Raw genomic sequence first — 12,935 nt, forward strand, 5'->3', positions numbered from 1 at the left:
ATGTAGTCCCCTGCCAAGCAGCTGCGAACAACCTCCCATGTGCATGTAGGACAAATCTCAGAATCCTGCGCGACATGACTACTTCTCGAGGCGTAGATGGTCATACTAGAGTGCTGAGTGATGGAACTGAGACTGGATTTTGCAGGCCGTGTAGATTGGAGAATGAGAGGGAGAGGAAAAAGGAGGCGAAAAAGCAGAAGAGGAAGGTGAGCAAGGCAGAGAAGGGTAAGAAGGTAGACGGCGGTAGCAAAGTCAGCGGGTTCGGAGGTGTGTTTGGAGGGGAACGGAATGTTAGGGTGGAGAAGAAATATGTCCAAGTGGATGGAGGTGGAAGTGTAAGTAAAGATGACTGGGAGGTGGGGATGCCGCCCAAGACGATTAAGCAGTACCAGATGGATTTAGAAATGCTCAAGGAGAGCATTGAGACGGGTACTGGGAAAGCGATGAGTTTGTGATAGGGCTTGGTGCAGAGTGGTAGTTTGGTAGCTGGTAGAGAGGTGATTAATGGTTCAATATGTAGGCGTTCTCGTTGGCCAGCCGAACATGCAACCATGGTCGACGCCCTCGCTCTTCGAATATATTTTCCATTTCAACTTAAATATAGAAATACATCACCGCAAGCATTCTCCTTACTTCGCACATTTGTTTCACAAACACCACAGCAACATCACTGCAAGACAATTTCGCAACACCGCTTTAGAAGATGTCCAACATGTCACTTCAACCACTGTGGCCAACGCGCCAACAAGCAATCCAAGTAGATCTCACCATGACACGAGAGCTCCTCCGCGTCTTATCTCGCGGTGGAAACGGCCATCCTCTCCACCACGACTCCCTCTACCAGTCGATCTACCTATCTAGCGCGATGGCCTCACAACTTCTTTACGATTGGCCAGTCTTCCAGGCTCGCGCACTCGCCCCTCTCTTCCTCAGTCTCAAACAGAGATACGAATTACAAGCAAGGCACTACCGAGCTTGGAGGATGTTGGTCACCCAGGGCCTTGCAGCGGAGGAAGCGATTCGTCTTCCGATTGATGAGCGCAGTTCGGCTAATAAACCTGCGGTTTGGAGGTTGCTTGATAGACTCTCTGCTTTCCCGAAGTTTGGGGCGGTGGATATATTAGAGGTGGGAGGGTTCAGGTGTCAATGCCGGAACTGCTCTGAAATGGCATTAGATTTGGAATTAGACAGGGGGGACATGTTCGTGCAGCCGGGTTACTGGTTTGCGGCGGTGGTATTGAGGTCAAATTGCGACATTGAGAGTGTGATGGAGGCACTGAAGACATGGGGTGGGTTTGGAGAGTGGGATGCGCGCCATAGATGCTATGTGCCTGATGAGAAGCTGAATGAGGAGTGTGCGTATGTTGAGAAGGTCGAGGAAGAGGAAGACAGCCTTGAAAGAGGTAATATAGGTATATTGTTCGGAGAGGAGATAGAAGAGGCAGAGGAAGAGGAAGAGAACGATGTTGAGAATACCCAAGATATCGATAAGTTATCTCGACTACAAACCGAAATCGACAGTGAGAGCGAAAGCTCCACAAGCATCGAAACACCGCCTTCGACAACCGAGGAGCTTGTAGATCCTACACTCACGCTGTCTCCCGTTCCGACACCAACAGATACCTGCCCAGAACACTGTCCCTCACGCCGGCGTCGCCTCCGCGATGACATCCGCAATCCGAAATATCCATCGTGTACATACCACTGCCACAGTCCACACGCTCCTTTCGAATTCAGACCAAGCGGCGAGCAAGTTGGTTTCTGGCTTCCTCATGGACTGCAGGATAAACAAGGAAGGAAAGCATGGGCTGTGGCGACTAGCAAGAGAATGACGGATTTTAGGACGGCATGGAAAAGTCTGTTTGGAAATGACCATGCAGGTATCAAGGCTACTATAGAGATTCAGCGGTGTGTCTGGGATTTCATTAGAGCGGATTATGGGTATGGTGAGCGGAGTAACTGAAAAGTTGCTTCTGAGGTGGTTTACGCATGTAATGAGTCGTAGAATGCGATGAACGAATGTCGCACAATATGATTCAGCTTGAGTGTGTGTTAATGTTCACTTCATTGAGGCACATGTCCAAGGTTGTGCTCTGAAGTCCTCATCTCCGTCAGGGCTCTCAACTAATGCGAGCTTTATGCGGCTACCGATCGAAGGATATTGAGTTCGTTGACCATCCCGGGTAGAGTTCTAGATGAAAGGACTTCCAAGGTCGGTTCGGAGTTCGGTAGCGCGTGGCCGGCGGCCTGCAGAATTTACCCGCCGGACATGAATATGCTGTTGTGTACATTCACACCCCGCTAGGATGTGCCGATGTTGTGGTTCAATAACGTCTCATGGTGTATTGTGGTACTCAATCGCTCTTGAACCAGGTGTCATTCAGCGTTGCCCCTCGCCATCCGGGTGTGCTCTAGCTTGATTAGTGTCTTGGCGTCATGTCATCCTTACCTAGGTACTTGGGCCGAGTTCGCATCTCTAGCCTCAACTCGCTCTTCGCAACACCCATCTCAACATTTGTATACCATGATCGCCTGCACTACCTAGATACACACCAAACCCCTTCCTGTGGCTCGATCCGCTCTTGTGAAAAGGAGCGTGTCCCTCCGTTCAGCCGCAAGCCAATCAGCCATGTCGCCAGGGTATGGGTGCAGTCGCAATCTCAAGAGGCCTGCTTCGCGAAGTCGAAGGCCCTCGCTTTCTGACAGGCGAGCGTCACGCCATCGCGCTACAGGCGAATAGAGGCTTTCGTCCGACTAACCGACAAGGAAGACCTAACACCAATGATGCGGACCGCTCCCGCCACTGCTTTAGTCTGGAGATCACACCCAGCCTCGGACTAAGACTTGATACTTCCTGCATACCTTGATCAAACCTGTATTGCGCCCCGGGGCTTTGGGTAATCGCCGTCTAACCTAACCACTGGAGTCGAGCAGCCGTTCAACACGCGCGCAACTTGAACCACCTCCGGATCAGTCAACTCCTGAGACAACGCCGTACACGTGGCTGTGTTGGTGTGCCCACTTCACACCAGTCGCAGCACACGTTCGCAACCACAACGATAGGCCACATGCTGTGCCCCTCCGAGCTCTCCGCGAGATTGTAAGGCTGCGCGAAAGGTTCCTCGACTGCCTCAGCAGAAACACACGAGGTGTCGAGCGTTCTGTGAGGTAATGAGAAGCTCTTTTAGCCGGCATGCCAGCCGCTTTATGCTCAACGCGACATTGCCACTATGGTCTCCCAACTGGTATACTTTTCCGCAGCTGCATGTGGCACAGCTCTGCTGTGCTACTCATCACGAAAAGAACCGCACTGGCGGGTCCGTACCTGATACGCTCACCCTGCTTTTTGCTACCCGCGCCGCTCACCCCACATTCCATACAACATGTCCGCTCTCGCAGTAGCTGTCGATCGGCCTCTGCTCAACAGTCTTTCTAGCGTATGTCTAAGACGATGTATCATCAAGTCATTTTATCGGACTTGAACTGGACGCCCATTGTTCAGATCATCACTTGGTTCACTCTCGTCACCAGCCTCCTAGCGTTCTTCACGCATGCTGGTATCAAGTTCTATGTGTTTCGAACATTGACGATTGAGTCATGGCTCGTACTTGCAGCCTTGGTAAGTCAAGCATCGACATATTCAGCAAAGTTCACTGATAGATATTGCCAGATATTTTGCGTCGCACAATCCGTCGCCGTATTGCTGCAAGCACACTACGGTTTCGGGAAACCGATCGCAACTTTGAGTGGATATCAGATTGAGTCGAACCTCAAAGTAACCTCCTACCTCCGCCTGAGTACCTGGTCTGGATCGCTGATATGAGCCAAGAGCGAATATGCTGCAATGATACTCTTCATCGTCTCCCTCGGCTTCTCGAAGCTTGCTGTCGTAGCATTCGTCCATCATCTGACTCCCTCCGAGCTCCACCGCAGAATCAACTTTGGCGTCTTGGCTCTTATAACCCTGTGGCTGGTTTGTTCTGTGTTGGTCGCAGCATTCGAGTGCCGGTTGCCACGGCCATGGGATAGAACATTGGATCGGTGCATCGACCGTGTCAGTAATCTATGCAGATGGGTAGTCGGCTTCTGGCTGACGTTAGACAGTTGACCTGGTGGAATACCGTCTCATGCTTCAATATCATGACAGAGCTCGCGATCGTGGCCTTGGAATTGGGCATAACATCGCAACTTCACATGCGACAGCAACGGAAGGCAGCGGTCATGGCTTTGTTCTCATGTCGGTTACTGTGAGTACGAAGCCCTACATACACATCAAATACTGACAATCTGCACATAGAGTCCTTGTCGCTGCTGCGGTTCAGCTTAGCTTCTTCAATCGCGACAGCACCAATTCCACTTTGAAAGACGACCTGACACTCGGTTACTGGCGCTCGTCTATCTGCAACCAGATTGTGCAGTGCTTTGCTATCGTCACTACATGTCTTCCCTATACCAAGCTATTCATGGAGGGTTTTGAGTCAGGTCTCATGCGATTGGACGATCTGCGCCGTAGAGGAGAGCAGACCTCCAAAGACGACAGCAAAGGATATCAACTCATGGACATATCACGATCGGGACGCTCCGAAAATTCCAGACCCTCATACAGCGGGCCGGATAGGAGCATCCAAGTATCGAAGAGTTGGGCAGTGCAAGTAGAACCAGTAGCCCGCATGCCGGCTACAACAATACTGCAGTAAATCTATCTCTACAGTATGCATCCGGTCCAGAAAGCACAAACCAACGCATGCAAAATTTGCCGTGCATTTCACAGGCGCACACCCCTGCTGTACCCTCGTTTCGCAGTGCAGGTGGCACGGCACGCAGCATATGCGCCTAGATTTCTTCCAGCAGGTCTTCCGGATTGGGACAACTGGTGCTACGATCCTATTGGTGAACAGGCTATAGGTCAACGGTCAGGATCATTACGAGGATCATCTCGGCTACAATGTTGTGCATAAGCGGCCCTAGTTCTTCATCTATGCGGCTACTTGGTTCTAACGGCAACTCGGTTCTTTCTTTTTATCCTTCTACTTGTTCTCTCTTTCATTTCCTCCATCATCGGTCGTCTCACGAGTTCCGCTTTTATTGCTGTATCGACTTTTCAGTTGTGCTTGTATTGGTGGCACGATGGCGTTCTCTTCAACTAAATCCAGTGAGCCGGAACTGAGTACAACAAGGCCACGTTCTAGCGACAAGCACGATGATCTTGCGCTGGCAAGATTAGGGAAGAAAGCTGTACTGAAGGTATGTATCCCTCTGCATTGATCGCCAACATGGCTGATGCAAGTACAGCGTCGCTTCGGCTTCCTATCTATCCTCGGTTTCAGCTGCACCGTCTTGATCACCTGGGAAGGATCTCTTGTGTACGTCGTACTACCTCGTACTACACGTTGACACGTCGCTGACAGTTTCTCAGGTTGTTCCTGGTCGGCTTCCAGAAGTGAGTACACAGCATGACACAATACATCGACCATGAGACAGCTGTGCTGAAAGAAGCAGTGGCGGCCCCGCTGGTGTCATCTATGGCTACCTCATCGTATGGCTCGGCACCGTATCTGTATTCATGGTGCTCAGCGAGCTTGTTTCAATGTACGTCCAGCTTGAAATCCGCGTTTTGCGACGAGGGGACAATCGCTAACCCTCCTCAAAGGGCGCCTACATCTGGTGGTCAATACCACTGGGTTTCCATGCTTGCACCAAAAAGCTCTCAGAAACTGTTGAGTTACATCTCAGGTTTGTAAACCTTAAACTCGACGATCTCTATCGATGGCGTGTGCTAACGCGACTTCCCCGCAGGATGGCTCACTCTATGTGGCTGGTTAGCATCACTCGGGTCCGGCGCTTTCCTCACCGGTGGCCTCATTCAAGGCCTTCTCATGCTCTGCCAACCGGATACGTACGTCCCTCAGAACTGGCACGTCACTCTCCTCTACTGGGCCATCATCGCGTTTTGCGTCTTTATCAACATTGCCGCTGGGTGGCTACTCCCCAAATTCGAAGGCGCGCTACTGGTCTTGCATATCCTTGGTTTCTTCGCTATCTTAATTCCTTTGCTGGTCCTTGGGCCACAGGGTGATGCGAAAGAGATCTTCACCACGTTCATAAATATGGGAGAATGGCAGACTCAGGAATTGAGCTTTTGTATTGGGATTATGGGGAGTGTCTTTGCCTTCGTTGGTGGTGATGGGCCGATTCATGTGAGTATTTTTCTACATTAGGTCTACTTCTAGCATCTGGCTTCGCAGCAAGACACTAACACATCATCACAGCTGTCTGAGGAGATCCAAAACGCACAGATCGTCGTACCTCGCTCCATCATGACTGGCATCGCCATCAACGGCTCTCTCGGCTTCGTCATGATGGTCACCGTGCTCTTACGAATGGGTGATCTCGAAACTGTACTTCTAGAGAACCCTGCGTTCCCTTTTATGGCTATCTTCCACCGTGCCGTTCAATCACGCTCCGGTGCTGCTGTCATGGCATCCATCGTCATGGTGCTGACGATCAGTGCGAACGTGGGCTTCTCCGCTTCAACATCAAGAATCTGCTGGGCATTCGCTAGAGACCGTGGTCTACCTGGATGGAGAACCTTGAGCAAGGTATGCATACTACAAAACCTCCAATACGAAAGAAAGGTCGTACTAACATCCACCAGGTCAGCGATCGTACATCCATCCCCGTCTATGCCGTAGCCTTTACAAGCTTTATCGCCTGCCTTCTCGCACTAGTGAATATCGGATCCACCACCGCCTTCAACGGCGTAATCTCCGTCGCTATCGCCGGCCTCTTCTCCTCCTACCTTCTCACATCCTCCCTCCTCCTCTACCGCCGTTGCACCGGCGCCATCCTCCCACCCAGCGAATCCTTCGACACAGACAGCCAATCCACAACTAGCGACGGCATGGTACGCGCTGTATGGGGCCCCTGGCGTCTTCCCGGCGCGATAGGCATCGCCAACAATGTCTTTGCCTGCGCCTATCTTAGCTTTGTTTTCTTCTTTAGTTTCTGGCCTAGCTTTGCGGAGGTTACGCCTGCGAATATGAATTGGGCGATTTTGGTAACGGGTACGATAGCGGTCATCAGTGCGGTTTATTATGCGGTTTGGGCGAGGAAGACGTATCATGGGCCTGTCGTTGAGATTGATGAGCGAGATTTGAGTGGAAGGGTTAGTATCGTGGAGCAGCGTCTTGAGATGGGTAGTAAGTAGATGGGCTGACGTAGGTATACTGTGTCGTACGTGACTGGTAATTAGGGCATTTTGATAACAGAATAGAGTGTGTTTAGTCAGATATCCAAGATCTCACGAAGAAATCGTTCTTATCATCCTTCTTCCTGTAGACGTCCCGCCATAGGGCTAGTTCTGTGGCCTTCACATACCCCACTCACTCCAATCTGAAATCCACGATCTCAATCCTCACACCATCTCCAAGTTCCTCCAAAAACGTCCTGCGTATCCCCTCCCTCTCTCTCTCTCCCACACCAGAAACATCCCTCAACACCACCATCTTCAATCTCGGCAGCCCACAAAGCATGATATATTCCCGGATCCACAACCATCTCCCCGTGGGATAATATTCATGGTCCGTAACAACCAACTCAATCCTATTTCTCTGCCCAATCGTAAACCTGTGTAGCATAGAATGAAAACCCGCAAGTACCGTTGCGCCGAAGGTGTTGTGGATGAAGGGGTAGTAGGCTCCTAGGTCACGTCGAATTTGGCGGCAGGCGAGTGGGAGGTTGATGGCTAGCTTCTTTCGGATGGGGTGCATTTCCCAGGATTTTTGGTGGGGTGGGCGGCATCCTATTCGTTTCTTCTTGTCGTTACCAGGAAGGGTTACGAGGTAGATTTCATGGCCGCCTAGGGCGTAGTAGTAGATTTGGTTTCGGATTTCGTTGGGCAGGCGGAGGAAGGGTGAGGTGATTTGGTTTCGTAAGGAGATGGCTAGGTGGGCGGAGGTGATGGTTTTTGAGGTTCTTGGTGACATGATGGTGGTGTTGAGATTGAGGAGAAAGTGGTATGGAAGAATGGGACTGAGATGTAAAGCTATATAAATCTATGTGAGAAGAACGTTTTTTCAAAGAGGACAGTCCCAAGAGCATGACCCGTGGGTGGCTAGACTCATAATTCTTGAAGTGAGTCAGTACCAAAGTACCACTCCAAAACGTCGAATCAACAGCTGTGTATTGGAAAGTAGGACATAAATACCCGTACCCAATAGCAGGCACAAGAAGCCCACTTATCCTCCCTTCGATACCAAGGAGCACCTACTCTAACCCATCTACATCGGTCTTTAATCGGTTCTCAGTCTGCTCGATATGGGCATCTCAGAACTTCCTCATAGCATCATTGACCAGATCCGCCCCAAACGTCGCTCCAGCCCCGTAAACGGCCGCATTTCCAAATTTATGCGCTAGTTTACTCGCCCATTCGTGGTGCTATCTTTCAGTCAGCTTCCCTAGCTTCCAAAAATCACCTGCAGACTTTTGTCCTTTTCTTTTTCTTGCCTTTCAAACTCATAGTCTTGACGTAGCACGAGGCACTGAATTTAGTAGAATAAAGGCATACCTTTGGATGATTCGGATTCGCCGGATGCGCCGGATCCTGCGCTTGTTGCGCGACGAGCGCGGGGTTGAATTGGTTCCCTCCATCTACATACTTGGGATCGATGTATTGCGAGGGTTGGCCATTTGGTTGCTGGTGCCCGTTAACATCTGCTCTTCGTCTTCATTCATAAACTCCCCTCTTCTACCTCTTGAGCCCAATGATGAGACAAGCAGACAAGACAAAGGCAGGAAAGATGTAGTAGAAGATACACGTACAGGTAACTGCGCCTGAATAGACTGCAACTGCGGCGCCGCCAAAACACCACTTGAAACGAGATATTCGAGTTCGGTTTTGATGGTACTGATGGAGCGGTTGATCTGTGCTGCGTCTGGCATCTGGATGGTATACTTGCGTTCAAATGACTTTGAAATGGAATGAGACGGATCGATTGTAGGGAAAGCAGTAAGGCGAGTAGTAGTTCACTGCCAAGTTAACAATGATGCTTGGCAGAAAGCTTGATCAGGATCGAGATAAGGACGGAGGAAGCGGGGGATGTGCGGGTAGGAGGGACGTATGACGTCAATATTCTAGACCTTTGAAGCTCTGGCACTGATACGGGGAAAAACAAACCAGGTGCGCTACAGTGTACGTTGGTAATAACCATTTACTTACCATGTTGAAGGTAGCTTAGACCGACGTGTTTACAGCAATGATGCATCATAGGACATGCGCGTTTAACGTTTCACTTGGATGGGTTGAAAGTCACATCTTATAGAATGAAGATATGGTAACAACAGCTCGATAGATAGCTCTCATTCAACAGCTATATACTAGAGAGCATGATCTCTTATCTCTATACGATATACAATTCTATAGTCCTTCCCATCCAACAATATCGGAACAGGGTATTTTCTATGGACCTTCTTTCGGGACGCCAATGACAAGAGATTTCGTAGCTATACAGAACAAAAGTAGAGAAGTGGTGTTTGCTGGGCGACTTTGCTTTTCTTACACCTTCTTCGCTTCAGCGGGCTTCTCGTCCTTGCCGGTGGGGTCGTCCATCTTCAAGGCGCGCTCATCCTGTTCGGCACGCTCGGCGCTTCCACCGGCGGCATCACCAGCGCTGGCCTCGGCTTCTTTGCTCTCCTCTTCGGCCTTGGCTTCCTTTGCCTCCTGTGCGTCCCGGGCAGGCTTCTCGTCGATGTCCTCGTGGTCCTTGGGCGAGGCTGTGGCCTTGTTCTCAACGGTCTCGGTTTGCTCGTTCTCCTCGTTGATGAGTTCTTGCTGCTCCTTGAGGACCTCAAGACGCTGCTTGTTGGTTGCGGCACCTTCGGCGTTGCGGACCTCGAGATCCATTTCGTGGTACAGCTCCTCAGGGATACTGGAGAGGACGGCTTCCAAAGCATCGATTTGAGAGGTCATCTCGGTCTCCTTGCCCTGGGCGTAGACGAATGCGTTGGAGAGCACGAGGAGAGTTGAAGGAACGCCGTGCTTCAGGCGGAGATCGAGCCAGCTAGTGAGGTCGTCCCGTAACCGGCCAGGAGAGACGCCGTAGGTTCGTAGACCGCGGCTTGCGCAGGCGGTCTGAAGCTCGGGGACGGAGAGGCTTTCAACACCTTCATAAGCAATGGCACGGTCGTCACGCTTGATCTGGCGCATGCGCACGCGGACCTGGTAGCGCAGGAAGTTGTCTGTACCGAAAGAGGTGATGTTCATGTAGCGGCAGATGGAAACCAACTGAGGACGTGACAAGTTGTCCAGGGTAAGGTCATCCTTGAAGATCTTGCACACCTTGATGATCTCGTCTGGTGTTGGCTTCTCTCCAGTGGTGCGCACCTTGCGGAAGAATTCGGCAAACTCCTCCGTCTGCGCGTTCTCAGCAGAGACTGGAAGACCAGTCTCCTTGAGTGTTTGGCGAAGGAAGTCGCTGACATCCTTTCGGGTCGCTCGGAGCGTCTGGGCTTTGGTGTCCTTGGCCGACTGACCCTCGTATGTGCTGGGCAGCATGTTGGGGAAGAGCTTGAGCGCTACGGGGAGCAGCAGTTCAGCGAAGGGGACGATGACGAAAGGCAGGAAAGGTACCAAACGAGCAAGATCCTGCACGGTACGTTGCAACTAGTCTTGTCAGCAACTTTCAGAAAGAACGGCATCTCAAACATACCTGGCGACGCTCACGACGGGTAAGCTCGTATCCGGCTGCCATCTTGAGAGCGAGCTTGGAGCTGATCCGGACCTCGAAGCCCAGCAGCTTGGTGCCATCCCAATAGTGAACCAATTCCTTCTTGACCTTTTGCCAGACGGTCAACTTCTTCTTCTCTGCGTCCCTTTTGGCCAGGATCTTCTTCTCGTCCTTGGACTCAGCAGCCGACTTGTCCATCTTCAGCTCGCTTAATGTTTGGACATCTTGCGCGGGTGTCTTCGGGTTGGAGGTTGCGCCAGACTTGGGGATGATGGGGTCTGATTTCTCGACAGACTGTTTTGACTGTTGCTGAGGCTTGAGGAGGTGCTGGTTGGCCTGCTTGGGGTCGAAACCAGGAGGCGGGTAGTTTTGCGCATTATTCGATGTCGACTCAGTTTGGAGGGCGCGTAGCGGAATGAGGATGCGGATCGCGGGCGAGTTCCTCAGCATAGGGCGATGAGCTCTGGTAGTGGTCCTGATGCCCGCTCGGAATACTGCGGGCGCTGCCCTGGAGGCAGTGCGACCGGCGTACATTGCGCCGGGGGAAGTGTAGGGAGTGACGTATATAGTACAACGATTAAAGTATTGTGGGTAGTGAATCAACAGATGAAGGGTAGAAAAGAGAAGGCTGTGTGTGTGTTGGGAATTTGATGCAAGGAGTGTGGAGTGATGCAGCTCTGAGAAAATGGGTTCCTCTGACGTTGCGTCTTCGGACTTAGTCTCAGGGACCGCCGGGCGATCTGCTGGGTAAAGCTTGGTCGCCACCAACGGGCGCATAAGCCATTCGACTGACGCGCATCATGGTGACAGCTAGGAAGAAACCGGATGGGCGCATGACATGTGCGCCATGGGACGCTACAGGCAGCAACATGTGTACCTCGGATTCATACGAAGAGACGTGAAGGACCGATGGGTATTCTCTATGTCGGCATATTGTCGCCAATTGGCCGAGGCGCTGGGGTCTCCGATGTCCGCAAGAACGACAGCGCGGCTTGCGAATGGCATGCCGTGAATGCTGGGCCGTCCCCTCACTCCACGCCTATCCGACGGTAGTCGTCCCTCTCCCATCTTAACCCAGGTTCCGCGTCTGGGCACTCCATAATTCCTCCTGTCACTTCTCTCCGAACCCTAGTTCCGATCCTCCATTTCATTCCACACAATTTTCGCCATGGATTTGTTTTAGTAACTACGAGCCCTCTGCGGAGCCCTCGAGCTTTATTCACCGTACCGACCTGGATTATACCTAGCAGCATATTCCTAAAGTCGCTTTTATAGCATACATCAGCGACAACACACATCACAACAATGACTGTCCAAAGGTTGTCCAAGGCCGCCAGGATCATACTGGTCGGCGCGCCTGGCGTCGGGAAGGGAACTCAGACGGAGCGCATGATGAAAAAATTCCCTGAGCTCTCGTCAATCAGCTCTGGCGATTTGCTGAGGAAGAATGTTCGGGAGCGGACACCTCTCGGTATGCGCGTTGCTCTCTCCATACCGAAAAATGCTGACTTGCGCAGGCATACACGCCGAATCCACGATGAAGGCTGGCAAACTAGTACCCGACGCCATGATCCTGCGCCTCATCGTCAACGAACTCACGAACCGCGGTTGGATACGAGACAACGCTTTGCGGCCATATGCGCTCAACTTCAGCTCCATGGACGTGCCAGAGACGACGGTAGATGCAGTCATGATCCCCTCGGCGGTACGGGCTCCCCGCTACACCTTCTCCAACAGGCCGTCGGCTTCATTCATACTCGACGGTTTCCCCAGAACCGCCGTTCAAGCGATCCAACTCGACAACATCGTACCTATCAACATGGTTGTCAACCTCAACACCCCGAGTGACATAATCATCGATCGCATATGCAACCGCTGGGTGCACGAGGCATCGGGACGTGTCTACAATACGACATTCAATGCGCCAAAGGTGGATGGCAAGGATGATATCACGGGCGAGCCGCTGACACAAAGAGCGGATGATGACCCAGAGGTGTGGAAGGCGCGGCTGAAAAATTTCAAGGAACATAGTGAGCCTCTGCTGGAGCATTACGACAAGCTTGGCGTGCTCTGGACGGTCAACGGGAACAGCAGCGACGAAATTACCCCGCAGCTTTTTGAAGAGTTCAGCAAGCGCTTCGGCGCCCATGACGATTGATGTGTTTTTCATGTCTCGGATTAGGTCTTGGTTGGTTAAAGGTCACTTACGAT

General features: G+C 51.6%; 4 protein-coding genes across 4 annotated transcripts; 3 read left to right on the forward strand and 1 right to left on the reverse strand.

Moving 5' to 3' along the window:
* Positions 1-37: 37 nt before the first annotated feature.
* On the forward strand, positions 38-455 carry J4E93_004272 (uncharacterized protein; the record flags this gene model as incomplete). Its single annotated transcript, XM_049342200.1, has 2 exons — positions 38-45; positions 155-455. 2 exons carry the CDS (start codon positions 38-40, stop codon positions 453-455), a joined length of 309 nt encoding a protein of 102 aa, XP_049200352.1.
* A 5,697-nt stretch (positions 456-6,152) lies between these two features.
* J4E93_004273 (uncharacterized protein) lies at positions 6,153-7,207 on the forward strand (the record flags this gene model as incomplete). Its single annotated transcript, XM_049342201.1, has 3 exons — positions 6,153-6,161; positions 6,270-6,599; positions 6,656-7,207. The coding sequence occupies 3 exons, from the start codon at positions 6,153-6,155 to the stop codon at positions 7,205-7,207; spliced, it is 891 nt and encodes a 296-aa protein (XP_049200353.1).
* Positions 7,208-9,553: 2,346 nt separating this feature from the next.
* J4E93_004274 (uncharacterized protein) lies at positions 9,554-11,258 on the reverse strand (the record flags this gene model as incomplete). Its single annotated transcript, XM_049342202.1, has 2 exons — positions 9,554-10,660; positions 10,707-11,258. The coding sequence occupies 2 exons, from the start codon at positions 11,256-11,258 to the stop codon at positions 9,554-9,556; spliced, it is 1,659 nt and encodes a 552-aa protein (XP_049200354.1).
* Positions 11,259-12,029: 771 nt separating this feature from the next.
* J4E93_004275 (uncharacterized protein) lies at positions 12,030-12,882 on the forward strand (the record flags this gene model as incomplete). Its single annotated transcript, XM_049342203.1, has 2 exons — positions 12,030-12,195; positions 12,242-12,882. The coding sequence occupies 2 exons, from the start codon at positions 12,030-12,032 to the stop codon at positions 12,880-12,882; spliced, it is 807 nt and encodes a 268-aa protein (XP_049200355.1).
* Positions 12,883-12,935: the final 53 nt, after the last annotated feature.

This window comes from Alternaria ventricosa (genome assembly GCF_023758065.1).
Source record: "Alternaria ventricosa strain BMP 2768 chromosome Unknown scaffold_6, whole genome shotgun sequence".
Taxonomy (NCBI): domain Eukaryota; kingdom Fungi; phylum Ascomycota; class Dothideomycetes; order Pleosporales; family Pleosporaceae; genus Alternaria; species Alternaria ventricosa.